General features: G+C 40.8%; 1 protein-coding gene across 9 annotated transcripts in view; it reads left to right on the plus strand.

Moving 5' to 3' along the window:
- Positions 1 to 534: 534 nt before the first annotated feature.
- pbx3b (pre-B-cell leukemia homeobox 3b) overlaps positions 535 to 27,557 on the plus strand; it is a 55,558-nt gene continuing 28,535 nt past the window's right edge. For 5 of the 9 annotated variants that reach the window (XM_037258304.1, XM_037258308.1, XM_037258306.1 and 2 more), the window contains exons 1-2: positions 535 to 1,891; positions 2,418 to 2,491. In XM_037258304.1, the coding sequence (XP_037114199.1) occupies positions 1,644 to 1,891; positions 2,418 to 2,491 (322 nt within the window). In that variant the 5' untranslated portion in view covers positions 535 to 1,643. Of the gene's footprint in view, positions 1,892 to 2,411; positions 2,492 to 27,557 lie in introns of all 9 variants that reach the window. The other 4 variants (XM_037258303.1, XM_037258307.1, XM_037258310.1 and 1 more) reach the window with 1 other exon arrangement.

Below are 27,557 nucleotides of genomic sequence, written 5' to 3' on the forward strand. Positions count from 1 at the left end.
TTGCTATTTTTTAAACTACTGAAACTTCTCATGCTGGTTGTTTAATATATTAAAATTGTAGTGTTTTATTTGAATAAAATCACAGATTTTTTTTTATTGCATTCATTGGCCACATGAAGCAGCATTTGGTTTTAGAAAGTCAACTTTTCTACCCGCCCCCTTACCAACTTTTCTTCTAAATGTTTATCTCTAAAAAGCCCCCACAATGAATGTATAGTACAGTATACGTGGTGCCTTGCTTCCTGCAGCCCAACAACGTGTCTGCTGCCATAGCAACTGCGGAGGAGCACAGAGCAGCGCCGCCTGCTTTGTGCAATGGATGTCGCTCTTAGCAACGACCAATCACAAGTTGCCATTCTTTTCTTTTCTTTTTTTTCTTGTGCAGGGGCAGTGTGAAGATGGAGGGATTGAGTGGGTGGGCTTTGGCCGTCATGCATCTGCCAAGCAATAGGACGCACGCGTCGTCACTCTTGCTTCTTCTAGACGTGGATTGGTGGAGCCAGCTTCATTTTGCAATCATATAAACATGTCTGCCGCTCGCGCAGAGTGTGAGCCAAAGCCTTAGCAGGAGAGCGCGCTGCTCTACATCAAACAGCATAAAAGTCTCGTTATGTATTTTCCTGCCTTGCTTGCAGGAGTAAATCTTGATTACTGCACGGGAATATGCACAGAGCTGCGCGAGGACGCCTTCCCGCAAAGACTGTGCTTTCATCACTATAATCAGCTGCCTAACTACTCGCTCGTAACATTTTTGGCTTTTTCGCTGCTCGGGTGAGAAGTGACAGGAGTGTAGACCACTCCTCTGTTGGGCGGGGCGTGCATTTCATTTTGTATTTTGTGTGTGTATTTTTTTTTTTCTCTCCCCCCTCGTGTTGCCTGCTCTGACACGTCTGCACTGAGTGAGTGGCATTGGCACACTGTCAATCGCTCACTATCAAACAACATAAAACACACACAGGCACACAAGCTGCACCTCATAAATTTTAGCAAGGCATGGTCTTTTTTTTATTTTAGTTTATTTTTGGCGCATCGCTTTATTATACAGCGCTGCATCCTTATTAATTTCCGATCCTTGTTGCTTTTTTTCTAAACAGCATCTCGCAACTTTTTTTTTTTTTTCATTTAAAACTATTCGGACACTACTGTATTTTCTCAATACATGGACTTCATTCCTGCACTAAGGTTTTTTATTTTTATTTTACAAAGAATTGTTTGCAACGTTGGATATTTTTGCCTCCCGATGAGGATTTTTGAGAGGAGATGCACCGGAAACCCCACGAAGAGCGCCAATAAATGAGAGATCACCAAAGGAGCAATTGTTTCCAAAGCCGTCAAATCCCACTGACAGAGAGAAGATACATTGGCGTGAAGATTCGCGGAGGATAAGATGGACAACCTTCGACAATTTTGACCTTTTTAAATACTCTTATTAAGGCATTATTCTTCATCCGCCGATCCCCGTTTTGGCACCTTGGACCGCGCGTAAAGAGACGCGTCAACTTGGACACATTTACGCCACCACAGCGCAGTTATTTTTCCTCATTTATTTTTGTTTTGTTTTCTTTAAACAAAACGTCTGTGTTTTGGGCCACGCTGCCGTGTACCCTGATTATCTTCGGCACATGTTCTAGCCCATTTCGTATATGAGTTTTTCAATTTGTGTGGCTCAGTGCACGGACTCTTTAGCGGTTCCGATGGATGATCAAGCCCGGATCATGCAGTCGATCGGCGGCGTCAGTTTGGCCGGCCACTCGGTACAAGGTGGCATGGCCCTGCCGCCTCCACATGGACACGACGGCACGGACGGGGACGGACGCAAACAAGACATTGGCGACATTCTTCATCAAATAATGACCATAACTGATCAAAGTCTGGACGAGGCGCAAGCAAAGTTGGTTGTTTTTTGTGACTTGTAAACCCTCTTTGACAACACGCGTTATTGTTATTATTATTGTTATTATTATTATTATTATTAAAACATATTCCCCACCGGGCATAAGAGCAGGCTGGGGGCGCGTTTAATGACACTGACAATGATCAGGTGCATTTAGTGCCTCATAAAGCTTAAGCACGGGTTGTCACTGTGAAGACAACATTTTTTTAATTGACATGACTGTCAACGCAAAACAGCCCATTTAGTGTTGTTCAAAAAGTTTACGTGCACACATCTTGTATTTGCCAAAGTGTAGTAAAATAATTGGAAATATTTCAGCTGGTTTATTGAATACATTAGTCAATTTGGACCTCGCGTTTTATTCAAGTGATCGTTTAGTTTGACCCAATATTGGCTGCATTGTTTTGTTACCTTAGAAATACATTAAGCAATCGTGTTGGAGAAAGTAATGATAATTAATAGAACAGGTATGACTTATCAGTGAACTTATATCAATATTTTCTCTTGTCTTATACTGAAACAGGAAACATGGACTCAACTGTCACAGAATGAAACCAGCCCTCTTCAGCGTTCTCTGTGAAATCAAAGAAAAGACAGGTAAGCCTTTCCTAAGTCTATTTAAGAACGTAATTAAATATTTAATAGTTGAACAGCAGAACAATCATACACTTTTTCCTGTCAGGGTTCCAATGTCTGCCATCCAGGTTAAGCAGGGGACCTTTGTCCATTTTAATCAATCACCCATTTAAAAATAGCAGCAAACAGTGGAGGTATATACATACAGTATATTAGTCATCCTTTGTTGCTTTATCTATCTAAACACTGGCTACTTGTAGAAAAAAAAATCCGATGCATTTCAGCTTTTAAATTACACACACGTGGCTTATATAGCTGACTGTATGCTCAGTGTACAAATAATAGCAATTACACTCAGTAAATTTGTGTATTTTTACCTTCACGCAGACATCTTTTTTTTTTTTTAAAGACTTTTTGAAAAATACAAATAACACATTTTCCAATTGGACTATGCATGTTAATCCGGGAGAATTAGTCTGCACAAATGTCTGATTTCTATGACCATCATGTGTGTATATTAGTATGTGTGTCAATGTAATGAAACATCCAAGACTGATATTGTCACTGATTATTTACAGTATGAAAAACTTTAAAGGTGTCACGTTTTGAAGAAAATTTCTAAAAATGCATGTGGTAAAATAAACCAAAATACTTCATTATAAAGAGATAAAATAAAATACAAAAATGATTCTTGCATGGAGCATTGCATCACCAATTAGAATGGTTATTGAAACCGCCCCTACAAAAATGACTTTCAGACTATTGCATTTCACATATGTACATTGTGTCATGCAATGCTAAAACAAGTAGTAAACAAATAGGAATAAGAAGGAAACAATGTTGTGGGTTCGGAGTAATTTTAGCACCCCTGATAACTTGTCAGATTTGTGACCTTTGTGCGGTTTATGAGGAAATTGGCTCGGGGGAGATCATAAAAGTTTATGAACTCCCCCCCTACTCAGGTGCCGGTCACAGAGGCAGACAGAGGGTCTGCGTTCGAGCCGAGGTGCTCAGCTTTTTGTCGCCTGTTAAGACAAAGCAAGAAACAGAAGGAAAAAACAGTAGGATGTCGCTCACGTAGTATGTCAGTTTTTATTTTGCAAGAAACCTCCCGGTGAACTGTAGACTTTTTAGAATTATATTTTATATTCCCACAATCACATCTCATGTTATGACACTGAGTAATCAGGTAAAATTAGATTACTGATTTGTTGAAACGATACGCCGTGGGCTCATTTGGAATGTTTCTGCTTTCAAATAAGTGCCACAGTTTTAAGCAGCTGTAAATGTAAAAATAGGCAAAAATGACAAAAGCTGCATGAGAAAGGTGTACACCGCTACATACATAATGGACTGTGGATGTGCATGTAAGGTAACCTGTGGTTTGGAGTCACTGACAGAGAGCTCAGCTGGTGTGGTGGCCTTGCTGACCGCCTTGTTATTGCAGCACACAGTGCACCTTTCACTGGCCCATGTAGCATTGCTCAGAGGGATTCCTTGGCCCTTTTCATGTCTCCTCAAATGGCACACGGGGAGGGGGATAGGGTTTGCTATGGAAATGAAACCCAAAAGCCATGTCATTTGCTGAATATTATAGATGGCCATCGTTTGGTATGGATAAAAGCCGAAGTGCATGTAAAGGTTAAATATTCGGCAATGTAAAATATTTGGATGTTGCATTTGAGAGGAGGGCAAAGTCAAGCAAAGCGAGAGGTTTTCAGGACTTTTTAAAACTTTCGGACACTTTCGTTTTCGTGGAGCGCCAGCATATTTCTGCATTACTAATGCCCTGGAAGTATTAATTCACTTTGATATGCTAATCAAGCATTATACAAGAAATGCGATTAAGTGGCAGCATGAACTCATTTGCCTGTCACTAAATTTTGTGTTTTTAGCAGGCATTTCACCCCCCTCTCGCCTCCACATACAGTTTCCTTTGGTGGGCTTTTTGATATACACGTGAGAGGTCCTTTATTTTCTTTGCCGTAGAAAAATGTGAGTCCAAATACAAACAAAAGTAATTGATTCTCAATCATTTTGGAACAAAGGGCAGCTTCACGTTGTACCTTCTGGCTGCAAGCTGTATACAGTGAATGCATTCACCGAAAATTGCCTGCCGTTCAGATGAGTTTTGCAGTTATTCCCGTGCGCCGGGTTTATTTTAACCTGCTGGCGACTCCCCTGTCTTGCTTTCATGCTTGGAAGAGTGGCTCACAGCGGCAGCAGCAGCGGGAGAGGCAAGAATAACAAAGGTGAAAGATTACCTCCATATGGTATTTCTGACCAGGAAGAGAGAGGTTCTGTTGCAGGACTCCTCTCTGAAGTGAGGTTTAATCAATAGAAAGAGATTACCGAGAACTATTACAGGCTAAATCACGGAGCGCCACTGAGAGGCTTAGTCCTCTCCACAGCTCTCTCAGCTGCATCGCGCTCCTTTGGCTACGTATTGACTTGTTGTTTTGCTGACCTTTGACTCATCAGGTTCCAAAACAGGGGGAGGGCTTCTCAAAACGTAGTACCGCCAATTAAGGGGAGACCGCATTCACATGAATCCTGCACTATGTATGAAAAGCTCAAGATGCTTATCAGATCTTACATGTTACATGTGATGCTGAGCAGGGGAGACGGTGTTAACTAAATACAGGCCAAGATGAGACTGTAATTAACCGCAAGCAAGGCAGACTAAAAGCATTACCTGCAGTAAATAGAGTTAAGCATTTCTGAAATCTATTGGGAATGTTTAATTCAATGTTACTCGACGAACCTAATGAGGCAGCTCATTTCGATTGCTGTATCGGCATGATCAATGCATGCTTGGTTATTATTTTATTGTACATACGCTGCTTAAAATATCTATTAGCCCATTGATGCTACTGTTATTTGCACTCACACCATATAGCTTACTTAAAATAGCTTATTTTCAGTGAACTCTTCACATGTTACTATTTTGAACAGAAATTAGAAATTTACCGTTAAATGCGCACATTGGAGCAGTTTTTTTTTTCATCTCTGAGAAGTCAGAAATGACAATATTTAACCACTAAAACAAAACTGTGCTGTTCAGAAATGCAACGATATATTTTTTTTCAAAAAGTAATTATGTGGTTTGCTTTTTTTTATTTTTAAATAATATATTTCATTTGAACATTTTGGGATAGTTAAAATTACATGCATTTTGATTTAAGAGATTTTACATACAGTACGTGTGTTTTAACCAAAACAGAAATAATAAAACGTGATTAACAATTGGGTATGTTTGGCATAAACCTTACATTAGGTGGTGGTTTAATACAATTGTTAAGCACTATATATTTTTCTGCTTAAAGCCACATAGCAAAAATATATACACAATAATGGGGTTTTATAATTTGCTCATTTTTGCTTTTGTGATTTGACTGGTGTTGAAAAAGCTCCAGCGCGCTCACAGGAGAGAACAGCAAGCTATTCAGCAGCAAAGACAATTGACTTTGGCTGCTTTTTGTCTCAGGGAGCCCAGCGATGCGGCTGCAGTGACTAGATAGTGTTGCGCCCAATGGCTCGCGCACAGCTGGGTTCCTGACTGGCTTCAATAGCGGGGCTGCATGTGCTTCCTCTGCTAAAGCACGACGGGGACACGGGAAGATATAGCTATTATCTACACAGCTCCCAAACACCCTCCAATTCCCCATCAGCAAAGACGAGCTGTAGGCGAACCAAACAAAGAGAAAGGGGACCAAAAACAAAACAAAACAAAACAAAGAATATGTATCAGTTTCATTTGGAAGGCTAAATGTCTTTGTCCTGTGGCTATAGATGTCTTTGCATTGCTACTATCAGGCTTTTGCACAATGATCCAGTGGTGTCTCTCCATCTGCACCCATCTTGCACGTCTCTCTCTCTCTCTCTCTCTCTTCTCGCCCTCCTCCTCTGTCGCTGGAAGCGTTTTTCGCGGGCTTCTGTGCGATCAACAGCTCATAATGTTTTTTTTCCACATACGTTATGCAAATGAGTCTTTATGGCAACTGGCATAACAATTAGCATCCTCCAACAATATTTTAGTAGGTTAATTGCAAAATTTCTGAATTGTACGTCTGAGCTGTTAATTAGGCATGACAGAGGTGGTGAAATAGTTATCTTCAGGCGGTGGCAGCCAGCAGAGGCTGCTTGGGATGCAAACAGGAAGGATTGATTGAAATGAGTTTACAGCGCGTGGCTGCTGCCGATTTGTTCCTCCTCGCGCTCTCTTACTAAAGTAAAAAAAAACAATATGCAAACATGAAATACAACAAAAGAGGCTCTCAAAGGTTGACCCGAGTAGAAATAGACTGCTGCTGCTGACTTGATATAAAATGTACAAACAATACTTTAAATCAGACTTTAAATCTAAGGTTGCTTTTGTTCATGTCACAATTGCATTGTTCAGAGTTTATAATAAATGACCCTTCTATAATTTGGGCTTGCAGAAATATTTGCTCTGCAAGGGAAAAAAAAACCTTGTATTTCAACAAAAAGGGGAAACTGCAGTAAGTGAATGAGGAGCCACAATACGGCTTGCTGATGTTCCACTGGCTACAAGCGCTGCCCTTTTTCCTGAATATCTTTGTAACTTTACTCTTTACTCTCCTGTGTCCTCTCGCATGTCTCTCGAACTGCGAGCTGCTATGCAGCATATGTAAGGTCACAAAGCCAGTTATTACTACCATACAAAGAGAGCTTGAGTGAGACTGGTGCAAAGCAAGTCCTCTCTCAGTAATGACTCTGCTATTTATAGGTCCCTATTTCATTAGCTCGAGCATTTCCTCCTGGGACAATAGACACCATGATGTTCATTTACTCTGTACACATTACATGCGGACAACTAAATGACCGATCATTTGCGAGTGCAGGCATGTTGCAAAGAGTCCGGCTGTCCTTTGCTGTCGTGCTCCTAACTTGCGTTGGAGGTGTGTATCTTATAAGTAGTTGAATGCGTGTTGCTTTGTTGACATTGTTGCTACCCGCACATTTTACATCTTTGTAGGGTGAGCAATAAAGACTCCAATTCAAAATGCATTCGTATCACATATATTTATGATATCATTCTCCGATGAAAATACATTACCCTTTAGACATTTTCCTCAAAACAAAAAAGGGACTTATATGTTATTTCTTTCATTTATAAGCCAGAAAATAAAGACCTCCACAATTCTCCACCGTTCAGCGTGAGCCTGCATTAGAATGATGTATTGAAGGCAGAAATAGGAAAAAGACGTCAATGCAATGAAATTTTAATCAGTGTCTTCTGCCGCTTTAATAAGGCAAATAATTCTTATTGGCTGTTGTGTTAAAATTTCTAATATTTAATTCATAACAAAGCTTGCATTATTCTGTGTACGCCTTGAGTTAAGCTTCACACTGCTGCGGGGATGATGAAGTGCACACTGTGCGTTTTTCTATGAGTTGCGGCACACTACTATTAAATTGTTTTGATGTTGTCTCTGAAATAAAATATGCATGTATAATACCTTTAATTAACTATTGTACTGGGAGACTGCAATGACCCCAGCCGCCGATCAGTGTGCATAAACACGGACTCTCCTGCCTTTGTAATTTAGCCAGCTGTCAGTAAGGTATGAATGACCATTGGCTGAGCGTACCATTTTTTTTTTATTATTATTATTCTAAGTCCTTGAAGTGCATTTTTGTGTCTGAAGTAATGGAAAGATGGCAATGGGCCAGCAGGCTAGGTGCTGGCTCATGTTACACTGAAAGAGCGGGCCCTGTTTTCGTCTCTCGGTGAAATGGCTTAATTGGTGTCAGAGCCCCGGGGATAAAGGCTTCTTGCTCTGAAACACAGCCACACAGGCCCTGTCTTCGCTCAACCAGCAGCAGTGCCCGGCGTCTGCTGGTGAACGAGCACTAAGCCGTGGCTTAACAATACCAAATGATGTTTGGGATGACAGAAATTAATATGCGCTTGCTCCCAGAAAGCTATGATTAATGACAGCGAGCGGGGGAATGCTGTTCCTCTCTTTGCTCCTCTTTGATAGGCTTTGAAAAACAAAACAAAAGACACAGATACAAGGGTCTACTCTCATTCCAAAGTGGAGGTCATCAAGGATACAGAAACGTACTAAACTTTGCACTGAGCATCACAAAGGGACATCCAAACTTGGACATGCGTATAATTACAACAGAGAGCATTTTAAATATCCTGAGTGTCACACTGATAGTATTTTTCATAACATACCGCAAGATGATTTAAAGTGATAATATGGCTGAATTGGCACTCAGCGCAGCGCCGACCGTGCCAAGACCAAACAATCCTAATTTGGATCAGCACCAAATTGTTGGCCTTCATGGATAGCCACATCATGCATATGTCTGCATTTTGTCATCATGGTTCATGCATTATTCAGTGAGAAATTAAGCAAAATGTCTAACAGTGCTTGCTTATATCAGAAACAAACCAAAACAGAAATCCGCATCGTTACCTGCATCATCAATTGGTGAATCTTCTTTGGCCAAACCTTCTTTTCTTAGCAACTTTTTGTGAAAAATCAATGATGATTTTTTTTTTTTTGCGACACACTAAAGGCTATCAAAATCCATACCTCTTAAAGATCTTATGACTCATTGCCTCTAATTTTAAATGCCGTCATTCCATTGAAATTGTGCACACAGACACACACATATTGAGCCAGCACTAAATGTGTGAACAAAATGGTGGTGCGATGTTGCCATGATAATGATCTGTATCTGTTGTGTCCTAGGTGGAGACACATGAATATTTAATTGTGTCTGCAAGAGAAAATCCCCAGACCGTTCTGTTCATTTCTTACTTCTTATACTGTAATGGGTTCCCCTTCCCTCCCAGGTAGTTCCTCACTAAGTAATGGTGAATTAAAATGATATAAATTGCAACGTAAGGGCTTTCTCAGGACGTTTATCTCTGCAAAATGCAGTTTGAAATTCAAATGGCAAGTTTTGTCAACCGCCATTCTGCTGACTTGGTGCGTGCGCCTCATGCTGGCTTCTTGAAATAAGCACTCCCTCTGTCAGAATGATTGATGTGCATTAAGCGTGCACTTTTTACATCACGCCGTTCCGAAAGATGATGTGGGCGCAAGGATATGAGTTAAACAGTGAATGAGTCTCCTATTTTATTGATCCATTTGTAGTGCGGGTGCTCCGTGAAGAGTGACAGTGAGCTCTCTTCCTCATTGTGGGTGCATTTGCTTGATCAAAGAACCTCAATGTTGGTCCGCAGCACCTTGTCATCTTGCATTTTCAGGAAAGGGACAGAGACCCTCGTACTTAGGTTCGTTTTGTGCCCATAATGCAATTAAGTAAAAGCTCTCCTTACAAACAGTCAGTTGTTGAGGGACAGGAGGTGTGGTTCCTCTCCTCTAAATATTCAGAATTAGTTGTTAAATTTTGTGTGCGTTTGTGTGTGTACGTTTGTGCACGCGTGTGTGTGCGTGTGTGTGTGTGTGTGTGTGTGTGTGTGTGTGTGTGTGTGTGTGTGTGTGTGTGTGTGTGAGTGTGTTGGCAGGCCTGATAGGCTGCAGTGTGAAGGTGAAGTGTGTGATGCTTGGAGATGCCTGTATAAGTATGCAAAGCACGGCAAGCGTCTCCCGGGTGCTGAAGGAGAGCATGGAGTGGCAGAGTTAATTTATTTAATGACTGAGCGTCTTATATCTCCCAAGCCCTGATTAGAATCCATGCTTGATGAGGGAAGCGATAGAAGGCTTTGCACTGCCCCCAGGGCCTTGCACGTACATTCTTGCTTTGCGTTTTTTTTTTTTAATCCACCCTACTGCCTCTGTAGACTTTTATATGTATATACAAAGAAAGAAAGAGGGACTAGTTCCAAATGCTTGGCAACTTTGGGGCTATGGTTAGGAGTCTATCCACACAAATGCAGGTACTTTTAAAACCTTGCATATATGTTGGGGTGTCGTGGTACTTTGAACTTATGCAATCAGCGACAATGATGTCGTTTTTGGAAAAAAATATTTCAACCCACATTTGAAAACTTTTATGTTCAGATGAGATGAAAATGCTGGGCCTTTTTTAAGTGAGTGCAAAATTATATATATTCTGAACAGACTTTTAGTCAAAGTGAATTTGTATTTTATGCATGGATATCATTCATCTGACAAGACTTATTTACTCACAAAAATCAATACATTTTCATTGCCAATATTCACATGCCCAGAATTATTCTTGAAGATTCCATATTATTATTATGTGTTATTCTTGAAGTGTTATACTGAATTATGTCTAGCAAGTTAGGATTTAGCCATGTCAGTTAAGATAAAGTATATGAATAAATGTTATGATGTAAAAAAAGAAAAAGAAAAAGCAAATAGTAAGAAAAAGGTCATTGGTCATGTGCAGCCATCAATTTTCTGAATCGGATCTCCTCATTTTGGTCACGGGCCATCAGCAAAGTCTTGGACACAACTTTTAGGTTTAACGTCTTTGTCAACTTCCTATGACAGTATGACAATTTTGGTACAGTTCCAATTAAGTCCACATCCATAATTCTGAGTTTCTCCTTTTGCAAACATTGTTTCTGTCACTTTCCCAAAAATAACTTTCTCCAAGACTGGTTAAAAGTACCTTTTCTGCCTTATAGATTTTATTTCATTACGTCAGTGTGAACTTTTTCTTTTCACACCTTATTTGCGTGAACATCGAACAATAATGCGTTTGTTTCATTGTAAGTGCGAAATTGTGTTTGTGTGTGGTGAGTTCGGCGATAAAGACAAAGCTCTGGTGCACTCTATGAACGTGGGAAAGCCAAACAGAGTGTGTCACTTTGGCAGCACAGGCTGTCAGCTATGGGAGGGCTGCAGTTGTAAAAATCATGACCTTCCTCTTTGCCAGCATGTCGCTCGCAGAGCCAATCCTCTGCCCTGTGCTGGCGGTGGGAGGGAATACAAACAGCGGGGGGAAAAATAGTCAGAACCATAATTGTCACTGGGTGTGGGTGACGATATAATGAAATACTTCTTGGTGTGATCATGAAAGCGAAGGTGAGGCTGTGGAAGCAAATGGACGGGGGGAAAGAAGGGGAAAGAACTTCCCGGCTTCTTCCTTTTCCACAAACTATCATCGGTAATGTCGCAGCAGCCTCACAAAGCAGAAATTATTTCTTCAGGCGTTGCTGTCAAGTGTTATTCAAATAACACCAGCCTCGCATTTGAATAACAGCCGACATTTTGAATTAATTAATCAGACAAGATAGTCTGGGCCTTTTCTCATTAGTCTACAGGTCAGGCCGAGGAAGATATATGCGCTGGTGATGATATACTTGTCTTCAATAGTGATTTATGGAGATTTTGGATTGTACTCGATTTGTCAAAGGGCCTGCTAGCAGAGAAATAGGACAATGCATATTTCATTACCTAATCTTTGATACGTTCCGTGATGCTGAACGATACCGTCCTGTTGTTTAGACGCGCTTTTATCGTCACTCTTCTTGATTCAGTACACACAGACATTCGCACAAACGCACATACACACATACACGTACACACACGTACGCGCACACACACATACGCACACACGCTCGCATGCACACACGCACGCACACACACGCACGCACGCACACACACACACACACACACACACACACACACACACACACACACACACACACACACACACACACACTTTTAATCATCTTTCAAAGAACTTCCCCATTTTACTTTTCATATGCAATTAAGCTCGAGCTGTAAATTATAACTGTGTCGTACTTTAATTATCACGGTGTAAAAATAGAGTTCCTGTCTTTGATAGGATTTCATTAACTCACTCAGTACTCCATGTCAAAGTCAAACTTTTTTTTAAAGCAGCAGGTTCAAATTGAACATTGCTTGAGGTAGGTTTAAAATAGTACTAAAATATACACATACTAATATACTAATATATTTTTACATTTTTTGTACTGGGGCAAACTTTTTACAGAGACGTAGAGTGAGTATTTTATGTGTGTGTTTTTCTAGAATAAATATAGGCATGGCTGTGTGAATGACAAGTATATTTTGGAGTAATGCAAGTGTTAATGATCTAGTGACACCAGCCATTTCAGGTGTAAGGTAATCAACACATTCTATTTGGAATAGATTTTTACATGCTCGAGTAGTAGACATGCAGCAAATGCAGCGTGCGTCCGTGATGTGTTGCTAATCTGAGAGCGTGCGCTGCAAGAGTGTGTGCTCACGATCGGAAGGATACTCCAAGCTGTTCCCATTGCGCCGAGCAGCCCACACAAAATGCACCAACAGCGGTGTGACAAAACATTGAAACAAATTGCTGTCAGGCTGTCGTAACAGCAAGTGCAGCGATTTTTATCTGACGTGTGGAAGCCCCAGACATGCAACGCTGACATGTATTGCCGCAACACCTTTGAAAGACGAGTGATAAAAATCAGGATATGCCCAATCTCTGAATAACAATGGCCATCATTATTTGATCTTATTACGCCTTCCTTTGAGAGCCAGGCCAAGATAGGAAGATTTGCATGTGTGTGTTTTAGGTCTTGATAATAAATGATCCTGGGTTCTTATTAGCATAGCTTCAGTGGAAATGTACAGTTCAACTGAATTATGGGTCCCTATCAAAGAGAATAGAACGCTGTTTTATATTCGTACGGAATTATTTATTGCTCAGAGCAAAGGGCCTTGCTTTGTTTGCATGCTCAGTGTAAGCTAATTCCAAGGTTAGGACTTTGCTAAAGTCCGGGCTGGAAGCATTATCCACAGGTGGATCATGCAAGGACACAGAGGTACTGTATATGTACATCATAAATAGTTATTTTAGTTTTTGTCTGTCATGACTGAACTGTCTTTCATTTTTATTCATTTGACTAAGCTAAACAGTTTAGTTTCCCTGATGTAAATATAATGGATAATGATATCCACTGAGTAAACACTTGGAATTAAAATTATCCTCATTGCTTACAATTCTTTCAAATACTGTGATACAAAGGAGTCACTGCAGGATGCACCATCTATTCTCTACTGTATTGTTATATTCTCCCTTATAGGTTCCTAATGAGGATTCGGCCCTCATTACGATTTTAAGGATGAGAGAGGAAAGCTTTTAATTAATGATATGTAAATGGTTCTGAATTGATTATGTTACAATATCAAGAGAGATGGGTAGAAGCTGTGGTGTAATATATTTTAATTAAGAATTAATTAAAAATGATGGCAATTTTATAGAGGCTCACAGAAAATAGAAAAAAAAAATCTCTGTCACAATTAAATCAGACCATGATTAAATAAACAGACAAGTGCAGGTAGTATTTATTGAGGAGTTATATATATATTAAATCCCAAGATATACTTAATATTAGAAAAACAAAATTACGGATGCTTGCGGTGTGTCATAGTCAACCGCAAGCTGGGATGTCTGGGGTTAATGGTGATTTATCTCATTCTTAATTCATGAGATCCTCCTGGTCAGCGTTGGTGGGATCAATGGTGCCGTGTTTGCCTTTTCAAATTCAACATCTACAATTAGATTTGCAATATGAAATTATGACATGAAGGTGTTTATTTTTTTTTTGTATCACTTGTGGCCTGTAAATGCATGCCTCAAACAATATCAGCCTGTTTATGAGGTTAAAAGATTTGTGTGAAGAAGATGATCCTCGTTAACCTTTTTAATTGCCGTCTGCTTTTCTTTCATTCATTCTTCAGCGCAGAAACAAACACAAGACATTAGCTGCATTAATGGTGTGAGCCGCTATTAAAGGCAGCGAGGTCTTTGTTTTCTGCTAACGGTGGCATGCACGCGCTGTGCTAAACTCTGCGATCAATGGCAGGGAGGCTGCTATCACAGCACTTGGAGCAGGCGTAGCTCACGGGGGAGGGAAGAGGGGGTCCCTGGTGGTTCATTTTGATTGGAGCACAGAGTTTGGTGTTGAAAGGCGAGGGGGAGAGACAGGCTGTTGGAAGCAAATCCCACTGGATCAGTTAGAGCTTTGCAACAAAAACACCTTGATTCCCGGGAACATTTGCTTTGGAAAAGGGTGAATTTAAATAAACAGGCAACCAGAGAACGCAATGATCTAAAGCATTTCTGAAGGTCTATGTGTTCAGAAAAAGAGAGATAGCGTAGCTCAAGCTTAGAATTAATTTGCAATTCATGTTTCATATAACAGTAAATAGCTGCAGTGTGAAAGAGAAAATTGAACTCTGAAATCTCCACATAGCGTTTGTATATAAAGAGCTCTTAAAAACAAAAATAACATGAGGTAACAGGAGGTTTAAAGATGCGACTAACGTAATTTTGTATGTGTGTGTGTGTGTGTGTGTGTGTGTGTGTGTGCGTGTGCGTACATGCATGCTTGTGTCTGTGTCGTCTGAAGGATTTTATGAGCTAACCAATCTGTTCTGGGAGGATGTGCTGCTTGAAATGGAGTGAGTGCTGAATGGATTATTAGTCCTGGTCCCTGCTCATACCATGTCACTTGTAACGGCTTGGAGGCAACATGAGCATCCCCATGTATACATACACGGCCGTGATCTTCAGACGAACATGCTCACGTGAGGGGGACGGCCATGTGCACATGTGCATATGCTATACACTGTGAATACACACAATTGTTGGAAAGAGCATCTTGTTTTTGGCATCTGCAACTAGTTGCAATACATCACTGTCAGAATCGTTTTCCCCGCCTTTCCGCATTTGACCGTTAGTTATCCATGGAGGCCTCTGTCAAAAAATGAAGTAGTCTAGGCATGGGCTCTCGAAAACGGAAGTCGTTCTGTTTTGTTGTGTGGCATCACCAGGTTGTAGACTTTTGTGTCATTTTGATTATGAAGCGAAACCCATAAAATGTGACTGAAGCTAGGAATGCCTCTGTAAATGGTTGTTTTTGGGACACTCTAGTTTTAAATAAGTGATGTCTTCAGAGATCAGTATTGTCACCGATCGTGACAAGCAGCACCAACGCTGGCCATGACAGAGAGGGGCGTAAGATGGTGGAGGGGACGTGGTGGGCGTGGTGGTAGTTGGGGGTGGGGGTGGGGGGTCAGCATCTGAACTGGATGATGGGAGCCAGAACATGAAACAATGCTGGGGGAACGTCTGGTGGGTTCGCTGCACAGAATTACAAGCGAGGGAGCAGGCCTGCTGAGGCAATTACAGCTTAATGGGGTCATTTGGAAGGCAATTGCCAGGGGTTAATGTAGTATGGAGAGATGAGGTGAGATTGAAGTAAAATTTTGGGTTTGAAAATGTGTTCAAATGAAAAGGGAGCAGGCGGACCAATCACACGATGGTGTACTGGGGGAACTTGAACGCGGAGAGGTGCTGATGCTTGCTCATATACAGAACATACGTATATACCACTTAGGCAAAAGCACACCTGCTTGCATATGATGTGTTTTTGCCTAACCAATTACCTTGAACCATTAACACTGTCTACACCTTTTTACTTCCCCATCCTACAATTTACTGCAGTTGTTGTTTACTTTTGTATTAGTTTCCTGCAAATATTACAGAAGACCATGTTATAATTGATACAGCTGAGAAGTTGTAAGAGACACCTTAGAGAATGGTTTAAAAGGTTCATTATACACTGTTGCGTTATCCAGTTCATTACCTTAATTGCCCAACATAATCTGGTGCTGGAAGGTAGCACTAGAGCTTTGGAAGGATTCTTTGCCAGGACCCCCTGGCCCTGGTCTCATCTCCCTGATCCTCTGATTTGTAGCAAGCAGACCAATCATGCTAAAGCCAAACTTTGATCAAAGCCAAGTTTACTTAAGTTGAGCCATGTGAAATCCCCTGAGAGCTGCTATGTGTGCTGAAGCACAGGAAGTAATAGTGCCGCTACGGCTGCCGCGCCTGCTGCTGCCTGCGACCGTGTTGGATCAATGCAAAAGAGTCGATTTATCATAAGCCTTTTCAATTCTTAAGCGTTTTTACACAATAATGTTCAAGAATCAAATTGAACGTCATCGGTGAGTGTAGATTAGTTGCAAGTCCACTTGCTCTATTCCTACAATCTCCTTCTGTGTGTATTGCTGTGTCTCCCCTCCCTGCCCCTCAGCATAGGCTTTTGGCCACAAGCCGGGCACTACTCTGAGGCAAATTTTCCCAGGCTCCCCAAAGGCTATTTTACCAGGAATCCCATTTGGTCTTAACCCATTAGTAATGTTCCAAATCATTTGCAGAAGCATCTATTTGCTTTATATGATAATGGATTCACAACTTGCTTTACTGGAACCGAACAGCCGACACCCACAGGTCAAACTTTCACTTCATTTGTTTTTATGGGTGGTTGTTTTCAATGCAACAGTGACTTTTCTCTACACATTATTTTAGACTACAATACTTTACAATATAGAGGTGGTAGAGCATTGTCAGTGCTGCAGGGAGGAAAAAAGGATGATGCAGCTCTGTTGTCATTTTAGAGTGACAAATAGACAGTGGCAGACCATCAGAAAGGGGGAAGAGTGAAATGGTGTCACTGACAAACTGCTCTGTCCTTTAGGCCCTTTGGCCTCCAGAGTATACGGCACATACAGTGTTTACCTCCGGTCAGCTGCAGTGTGAACATGCTGTCCGGTGATCCCCCTTTACCCTTTGGAGAAAACCTTCTGCTATTACGCCCATCATGCTCATTCACTGATCATTTAATTCAATAAAATTTCCTCAAATTAGATGTATTTTTGTGTCTCGTATCAGTGAGAGGTTCGGGTCATTTTGAAGTACATGAAGCAAAAACTTCATATCCACAAACAAGAAACATTGCACTTCAAGCTAGTAAATATTTTGAGCCCTCATCCATGTCACCAAAGCATCCCATCAAGTCTGGCCATCTTCCTGTTGGAAGGCATGAAAAGAAAATCAATGCTGTAATCTTTTCTTTTTGCCTCCTCCAATCCGTAATTGAAATGGAAAATCAAATGAACGGCGAGCAGATAATTGTTTTATCAATATTCCCTGCCTGCCCTACAAGGGTCAGTGCAGAATGATCATGAGTCGGGGATATGACGAGGACAAAATGTGAAATTGAACAGCTAGGAGGCAATAAATCAGGCCTGACAACTAAGAGTGACCAGCGTGTAGCTGCACACACTTCTCCCTTCAGAATATGTTCTGAAGCTGCCACACTAAATAGGGAATATTCATCTCATTATTGGTGCACTTAATATTATTGATATCAAATTTCATTCTTGGAGTCCAGACAGGAAGTCAAGGTCACTTGCGCTATAATTGTTGTCGCTCTTGGTACGTGATCTCAAGTGTATAATAGAGGGCAAACAATGTGGTCTGTGGGAAATTGCATTTGGGGAGCTGCTAAACTAGTAACAATTTTCCCCATGAGAATTTATCTTATCCCGAGTCAAACCATTGCCATCATAAAAAAAAAAAAAAAACTGTGGAGGCGATCTGATAAGAGTCATTCTTAGTGGCCATATAATTGCAAAACTACAACTAATATTGTTGCCAAAGTCTTGACCAATCTGTAATTATGTGATGCCCGTTTCTATCTTTCTCCTGCAGTCATAAGGCATTGAAAGAAATATGTGATTGATTTAGTTGAAGGGTGTTAAGGAGACGGCAGGAGAATGTCACAAACAATGAATGGTCACAGCTCTGAGGAAAATCAATGACAGAGGTTGAAGTCAGTCTCGCGTGCTACTTGGCAATTTTACACCGGTTGTGGAAAAGAGCTGTCTTCTGGCATTGCCGTGTTGATCAAAAGCAAAACTTGATCGCTTTAATGAAGGCGGATACAATAAAAGTGACATGTGAAATATAGACACTGCAGCAGGAATGTTTGTGTCGCTTCAAGTGGCAGCTCAACTCGACGGCCTGAACTTCATTTAAATTTGCTACTGAGGTTTGAGTAGGCAACACTCCCACCTCATGTGTCTGGGTTGCAACAGAATGACCTGATGGTTGCTTGCTAGGCGGCATTTTGCAAAGCCTCTTACGATGAGAGCGTGACTGAATTTATTTTACTTGAAATATTGCAGTTGTATCACATTGTTCAATCAACTGATGTGTATCTGATTTACAAATACAACTTAAGCCCACTATTCCATAAATACATATTTACTCTTGAATGAGGAGGGGGGGGGGGGGGGGGGGGGGGGCAATTGGCAGAGGGTCTTGCAAATGGCCAAAGTGATGAATTCCCCCCCACCAGCAACCCCCCCCCACACACACACTTTGTTGGGATTGCAGTTGTAAGCTTTGCACCATATGCTACTTTCCTCTTTAGCTGGGATTATGCCATCATTATTGCTGATAAAAGCTGTTTACTGCCTTGGCTCCAAATCGATGCTTGGGGCGCTCTGAAACTGGCATTCCCTCTCCAGAAGAGTTCATTCCTTGCCAGCTGCTCAGGATTCAACCCCTTTGTTTCAGATTTCACAGTTTTTGTAATGTTTATTTTCAATTCATCCCCGCCCTGTCCCATGACTCCCCCACAGGTTTCCTCTGCATTAGCATGTGTTTGGAACAATTTGACATTTACATTTGATTTGCTTGCAGAAGATTGAAGGTCTCTCAGACGATGATGACATAGCTGGTCATCAAATATTCCAACGAGCCTGCTTGCTCCAGCAGAGAATGTATTCAAAAACAATAATGCTTTCCCCCTTTTTTAAGTGACAAAATGCAATCATGGAATTGAAAAAGCACTGAATCTAGAACGATTGCAAAAGGCTCCCTTCTCATGGTGGTACCAATCAATGGTATAATCAGTCAATCCAGATCCAGCTCGACAGCTGTGTTAAGATAACAACTGGTTCGCACGGCTATAGCAGCCTCAATGACCTTCTGTGTCTCGTATTAATAATGTAAAACCAACACAAGACAACAACTCCCCTGGTTCTCATGCAGCCAATGATAAACTACCTTTTTGCCTTACCATCAAAGGCCACTCAGACTAAGCCATGTTTCAAGGAATGATCCATAATGACGCGTTTTTTTTCCTTCCCTGTTTTTAACCGAGGCTCCAGGTCCCTTAAATAACGTCTCTCACTCTTCCTGTAGCTCCCTACTACCCAGGGAAATCATGGTGATCAATATTTCCCATTTTAGAGGAACTGCAGCAAACGTTCACATTAGATTTACTGTAGCCCTCTGTTAGACTTTAATCTAGGTGTAATTTAGATACAACCAAACTAAACTATTCATTCACACCTCTGTATGTCTGTCTTTGTCTGTTGTTCTATGTGTCGGCCTCTGTCTATCCTTATAGCCGTCGATCCATCCTAGCTATGCGTTGTCATATGGATGTGCTTCCGTAATGTCTTCACAGCACATAAATCTCAGCATGCTATCTCACTATTGCTGAATATTGGTCAAGGGCCATTGACCAAAACAGCTTAATGCAACCTTAACCATTTCGGTCATGGCAGAAAGTGTAGACTGCTGACTGACTGACACCAGGGATCAAACGCTCTGTGGTTTATTTTAATGTTGTTGTCCAAGATAATGAGTATAATTACTTTCAGTAATTGTTGCATGTATGTATTTACCTTGTTGACTATATGGGTATTTCTAAGGCCAAACATGAAGCCCTATCAGCTTCTAAGAGCTCAAATGCAAATTGATGTTTGTACATATACAGAGGAGCCTTGAGATATAAGTTAAATTTGTTTGGTATCCACGCTTGTAACTTCTAAGCACCTACATTCCAAAACATTTTTTCCCCCATTAAAATGAATGTAAACACCATTAATCTGTTACAGCCTCTCCAACTTCCTAATTAAAAGTATGTCTTATCCATTTTTTTTTTTAGAATTACATGAATTACTTAATGGTGCAATCCACTTCATCACCAACACAACAATAGTGACTCATAAAGCTGTTTCATGCTGGTCAAATAAGGGACAACAACATGCACACTCCAGTGCGTCAAAGTCATTTTTGCAGGTCTGTATGAGTCGTGATCATCTGATGTACTTGAAGGGGCTGCAAAGGAAAACAAATTACATTTGTTTTACTAACATGTGCAAACATAGCCTTGCTATCCCACCTTATACCTTTAAATGCACATACCGTAATTTTCGGACTATAAGTCGCGGTTTTTTTTCATAGTTTGGGTGGGGGGGCGACTTATACTCAGGAGCGACTTATATACATATATATGTTTTTTTTTCACTTTTTTGGGCATTTTGTGGCTGGTGCGACTTATACTCCGGTGCGACTTATAGTCCGAAAATTACGGTAGTTAGTTGCGTGCAATGCAGGGAGTTGTGGACTCTTGTTGATGGCAGGTGGTGAAGCAGCGTGTGGGGTCCCCATCACAGGTGTGTGCAATTAGCCTGACAGCTAGTCCTGGACTTCGATGAAATAGAAGTCTCTAGTGTTTATGTGTGTGCATTTAAGCATCTGCCTTTGCCTATGTATGTGCGCCTAATAGTCACCCACGTGTATAGACTTCTGTGTGGCCTCACATTGTGCACGGTTGGTGCAGCAAGATGGTATACACTACGTGGGCTTGATCCAAAGTGTCTGTGTGTCATTACGAGGCTGGAGAATCAGTATGTCATTTATTTAGCAGCACGCTGTAGTAGGAAACGGACTTGGAAGAAAGGAGAGGGTAATGTATTGGAAAATATCCCTTTCGGCACCTCAGTATTACTTGTCATAGGGCAGGCTTAAAACGTAGCTTGATAGTTATTAACCCTAATCCAGGCATAAACACAAATCCTCAAGCACCAACCCAATTAATAATTAGCATAATTAACATGCATTTTAAACAGCGGCTGGTCTTGTCATTGCCAAAGCAAGGATGGAGGTAATTAGGGCTAACAGAGCAGTGCCAAGGGCCCGTTACCCGCGGTCGTGCTGCAGTCATTTCCCAGCGCAGGAATTGACAAGTGCAAGACAAGTGCTCTCTGCTTAGAGCGAAACCCTCTTTGACAGAATTAATAGTTGACAAACCACTCCTAAAGCCTCGGCATTGTTTCTGTCACTGGTTAGGTTTGATGTCACTGCTAGACATTATAAATCAATAGTGTCAGGATTTAGCAATGTTTATAGCCAGCGATGGTTTATTATTTCATGTGACTGTCATGGACAAATAGTATTTATCGTGGCGGTCTATAAATTACTGCAGACACACTGTTGGTTTACCCAAACCCAGTCTGCTCTTACCGAGACCATTCCGATGTCCGCTTACATATTTAGAGTAATTTATATTCTCAGCCGTAGGCCCGCATTAACCCTCTGGTTTCCCACACTCCTCTGAGACATATTGGCTCTTGATTGCTCAGTCTCCTCTGACAGATGAACATAAAGATGAACGTAAGTTTCAACATACGTGTCCCTTTCTTTTTGCAATGCAACATTTCAGACACTTGGTCTTAAATAAAGACAGACTTTTATCAATCTACTTCTCTTTGGGCAAATGCAAGAGTGTTACATTAAAAGTTCCGTGAGATGAGAGCCAGTACTTTCTGTCTTTATTGCTGTCGCATTTTAACAGTGTCATTTTGATAGCAGGGCTTCTTTCAGTTAAAAAGAAAACAAACAACAGGCTTCACCTTTACTCCTTAATGCCTCACTCACGTTAGCAGTTTGAATCCATATATTGCCAGTCACTTTTTGTACCTAACAATGTGTATACACAAGGATATATTCAATGAATGACAACTATTGTTTGGTAGCATGACTTTCACATTGATTTATTCTGACCTGACAGTTTGGCTCTGTCTTTTATTACGTGAGCTGATCACAGAAACCAAACTATAGACAATGTGTCTATATTAGTAGCATTACAAATGAGATTCATAAGAAAAAGTACATTACAAAGTATATTTCTGCCTATACTTCAGATGTGATTTACTAAATACTCCCATTCCCACCAACACTTCCACTACTTCAAACTTTATTTTGCACTTTGCGGTGTTCTCCCCTAAAAACCACCATCGCTACCGAAAGTGCCAAACCCTTACATGTCTTCAGCAGCATGCGTAATCTTTTTGAGTGATCATGCAATTTAGTGTCTGCTATTTATGAGATAGCAATCTTAGTAGATGACGGGCAACACGTGATTTTGATGCTCTATATGAAATAGATCTCGAGACAACCCTTGCTGTGATTTGTAATTCTATAAATGTTCTATAAATTTTTTACACATTTTTCATAACCCGAAAATACAAATGAGAATGTGAACTGATCGTAAACAGTGTTATTGATCAACTGTGCCGTGGGCAATAAGGTCCATGTTCAGAAGGGCGGCCATTAGTTGCTCCCGTGTGCTAATTCATTCCTGTGTGGAGGCGTAGCCGTTAGAATGCTAATTCTCTACTATGATCTGACAGCTGGGGTAAAGAAAGGGCCTCGCGTAGGGGAGCATGGCGGCTGAGTGCTTTGGGCTTGTGTTTTTGGTAATGAGGGGGATTTCATGGTGGTGGGTGCAGAGAAAAAAGGGGGGTGCACAACTGACCCCATGCTGTCTTTGCCCCCCCTAGCAGAAATGATATAAAAGAAAGATGACATTTGGTGTCCACATTTAACTTGCATTTGCAGTCCACTTGAGAGGTCCAGTATGCGTGACCTACCTTGATTAAGCCCGGGGCTGCGAGGACTGTACCCTTTAGACTGAAACAAAAAGTGGAGGCTCAGAGGAGAAAGCAGAGCCTGTATAATTGGGCCAAGTAAAGCTGCGGGAGGCAGCCAGGCTCCGCTTTGCCTTTTGTATATTCATGACCCCCCCGACTTGATTGATGGAAGGATAGCATTTGGTGACACTGTCATTTGCAAGTTGAAAAGGTAGTGCAGTGGCTGAAGCGGTGCTGTGGCTGTGCCTTAGAAGGAGCATCGAGAGGAGGCTCATTTCTATGCTGATGATATCCAGCCCCCTCTCATTTTCTTTGTCTCCGTTAGAAGGACATCTGCTGACAGCACATAGTTGAAAAAGAACCAAGTTGAAAATGAAAAGGCAAGATCAAAACATACATGCCGTGTTTACGTCGTAAAACCCTACGCGTGAAACATGATTTTAATCAGCGGAAAAGTTCGCTATTTCATATCTGCATAATTGTGTCTCATATTTCAGAGAAATGAAGCCATTTGGAGCAGATAAGAAACATTGCACAAAAATAGGAGTCGCGCAGACTGTTTTCTGATGCTATTCTGGCTGTCAAATAACTAATCAATCAATGGGGCTTTACGAACAGATCAAAATAACACCATTAGTTTCCTTCCTTCATTCCTTTCTTCCTTCCTTCCTTCCTTCCTTCCAGGTAATTCTCTCTCATACTTTATTGTCAAGTTATCTGCAAATCATCCACATGCATTTTTACTATCGTCGAATATAATATTCGATCATATACAAGGTGGATGAAACGTAACAAGACATTAAAAATATATTATGGCCATATTCCTTTTTCAAATATCTAGGCTGAAAAGATGAATTATTTATTAAATGTAAAAAGGAATGTAAATCTGCATATTTCAACATAAACATTGGTGGCATCATCAACAACAAACAGTTAAGTCACTTGACATCTGGAAAATAAGGCAATAATAAGGCAATAAAAAAAATAGTAAAAGATAATAAGAAATCCCTATTAGTGTTGTCTATTAAAAAAAAGTCTTAGTATTGACCTCAGGGATGCTAAAAAAATTATAAGCAATTTCTAATGCCTTGCACTTTTCACAAACCCTGTACCAGAGAAACAATATCTTTTCAGGTAATATTATATTTCCTAACAAGATGAAAACTTTAAAGGTTGACATCTAAAAGTAAACGTAGTCCACATAAACGTTCAAGACTGTCTAAAATTGTCAAGCTGTTGTAAACTTTGAATATATAACAAAGGAGGAGTCTGGCAGCAGAAATATTGGTTTCCAGCTGGCAGCGTTTCTGCCACAAACACACACTCATCAGAGCCACAATTTATAGCGGTAGTGCGAAGTGAGTGTCTACAATTCCCATCTTTGTATTTACACCAATTAGCACGTGAACTCCAATCACCAGGATCAACCTGTTTGGAAGTCTATAAACACAATGTCACAAAGAGTAGGATGCTGGCTGAGGGAAGCGGACAATAAATATGGACGTATCAATTAGACGTCAGTGATGCAATGATGCATTACATGCTGGATTATGAAATGCATGGGGGCTGCAGGTTCCGCTCCGTTAGAAACGGTGGGCTCTCACGTGGTGACGCGCTGGGCATGATTTGGTCCCCCTGTACAATTTAGCTCCTTTGTGACACCGGAGCACAATGAAGCACGTTTGTGTTTGTCAGTAAAAGTTATCACATTGATGTTCTTGTAAACTCAAAATTACATGTGATACTTAAAAGGGTAAGCTTCAAGTTAAAATGCCATATAACCAAAACAGAAATGGATGGTCTTATGTGAGCAACTCTAAATTGAGCACATATTTAATACTCTAAAGTCAAGGACTGAAACTGAATAAGGGGATATAGGTTCCTTGTCATAACTTGGACTCAAATCTTAAATTAATCTCAATAAACCAAACATGATCCAAGACCACAGCAGTTAAATAAAATATTGCTCTGCTCATTAATCTAACAAACATATAAAACAGGCCTTGCTCAGCTCAGTAAATGAAATGGCAGCGATAATGCTGATCCGAGCAAATTCTCCCTCCACTGACTAAAGGTCTGAATTCTTGTTATCCCACTGTCTTGATCTAAAATGTGTTACCCCATGCTGGTGCAGCATGTATTTAGCAGCATGGCCCAATGATGAACTTGCAAAAAGCCATCTTGCGAAAATAATCTGCAGTATTAAAAAGCTTCAAATGGCTCATGGAGCATTTGCTCCAAATGTACCTTTTCCCCCCACAGCATCTAAGCATAAATTTTAAAATGTTAATTACATTTCTTAGCGTGTGATGTGTCATGACTACGTTGTCTGTGAGGTTTTGCAGAATTGACGTGACTTGAAGCTTTGAAAACCGAAAAACTTCAAATGTTTTCAAAAGTGTGGCTTGAATATTTGCTGTGGAGGGCTGACTGATCGATCCGGCAGCTTGGAGCATCCTAGTGTGTTTATACATGGCTTGTATGGCAGCTTTCATAAGACATTTACCCCATGATTTGCGATGAGCTTATGTGTGAATAATTAATGGCAATTAATCCTTAATTACAGTAATTAGGCAAGTCACAGGAAATTAGGCTGCAGCTGGAGAAGCCCATGTCTAGGAAGGGGAGAACTGGGGATGCATTTAGTGACAGTGGACCTGCGGTGCTGTTGCATGGCGGGCCTGCACTGTTGTGTTCACTTGCCAGCACAGGCAACAGAAAAACACACACCGAGCAACAACACATCCAATAAAGCCCGCTGATAAAAGTCACATTACCCTGACATTTGACCTTCTCACCGTTTAAAGTTCTTCAGTGCCTCCAAATGTTAAGAAGAGCCGATCCAATTCCAGAGGTTGTGACTGGTGAGCAAACATTAATTGGTTAATGTTACACATCCAGCTCCGCTTTTCTCTCTTTTATAAATCTCGTCCCACTGTTTATTGAGTCCCTGCGGCTGTACACTTTAACACCGGTGTGCTTTTAACACTAACTTTATGAATCTGCAGTGCCTGGAAGGAGGGACAGTCCAGGAGATATTTATGTGTACCTCTAATAAAACAATTAGCCTCTTTAGAATTATTCAAGGAAAACTATAGTCAGCAGAGTTGTTTGCTTACTGATTTCATTGTTTGGTAATGGCCGGAGAGATTAGGTGTGTCTCACAAGGCAAAGAATGAGAAGAAGAATAGGGAAGAGGCTCTCTGTGTCTCGCTCTGAGCTCATTTGTGCTTCTCCATGCTTGCCTTGATGAATTTCCGCTTCTTTCTGCTCCTGTTGCTTTCAATTACACTCTTATTCACATTCCTAATTGCTATGCCAGTCTCGGTAGATGAACCATGGACTTTTTACAGTCCATATTTCTATTCTTAGACCAACGTTTTCGCCTTGGCAAAGTGGAGCTATGGAGATACGTATGAACATTTTAGAACTTGTGCAACGCTTGTGTAAAGTCATCGTTGTTTTATATACTCAGGGACTGCAAAATTTGGTTCACCGGCACAATCCAATGAGAAGTGCAATAATGCAATGTATTTTATTTTTTATTTTTTAGAGTGATCATTTAAAAGTAATAATGATGCAGTACGATTTTGCTCCATCACAAATTACAGCTAGACATGCATTCTAAAAATCAGTGACTCACATAGCAATAAAAGAAAATAACAATAAGTATAATAGCAGAATTTCAATACAGTTGTACCGGGACATGCTTGATGTTGGAGACGTATCTAATGTTGTGGCTGTACCGCTTATATGACTATACATAAGTGATTACATTCGCTACAGCACCTTTCATACGATGCATTTTTCCCTCCCACAGAATGGCTCTGCAGCTAACAGGGAATGTAAGTGAGTTGAGGAGGCATCCAACTGTGATATTACATTAACCCATAGTGCTTGGCCATGTCTGTTAGTGACTGCAGTTATAAAGAGAACATGCTCTGCTCAACTCTTTAGATTTCACAAGTGCCATTAGAAATAACGAAGATTTATAGGAAGAAAAAAAAAGGACATGTGACTTGCTCCGGAATTCTGAATTGCAGTCCACATCCTCCTAAATAAGACTTAGCGAAGATGCTCCATAAATAGCATAAGTGTGAGTATTCATGGCATTGTACTCCTCACTATTTTTTCTTCTCGTCAATAACAAGCAGGTCGGCCGAATAGAAGATTGGACCTCTTTTTATGTTTACATATATGCAATGAAGCATTTCAATCAGAGCTCAATAAGCATACTACATCGCTTGGATATTAAGTAAGCGATGTCTCTGCTGTCATATTCAAGAGACCCTTAGTTTTTCTTTTATGTATAACATGAGCAGAGCGCCGTTTGGTACCTGAACACCAGCGGGCTCCTCACTAGCAGGGCTGGATGCTGCTACAATGACAAGGTCAGCATGTTCCGCAGGCCCGGCATACGTATACATTCCTCACCATAAGTAATATAAATGAGCTTGTGTTAGTCGTAAACTCACAGTATGTTGCCTGCAAGCTAAAGGGTAACTACACAAGAGCAACACCTCCAAATCTCTTCTTGAGCAGGTTCAACTAAAAATGTCTGTCTGCAGGAT

The sequence above is a fragment of the Syngnathus acus genome, chromosome 9 (genome assembly GCF_901709675.1).
Source record: "Syngnathus acus chromosome 9, fSynAcu1.2, whole genome shotgun sequence".
Taxonomy (NCBI): Eukaryota; Metazoa; Chordata; class Actinopteri; order Syngnathiformes; family Syngnathidae; genus Syngnathus; species Syngnathus acus.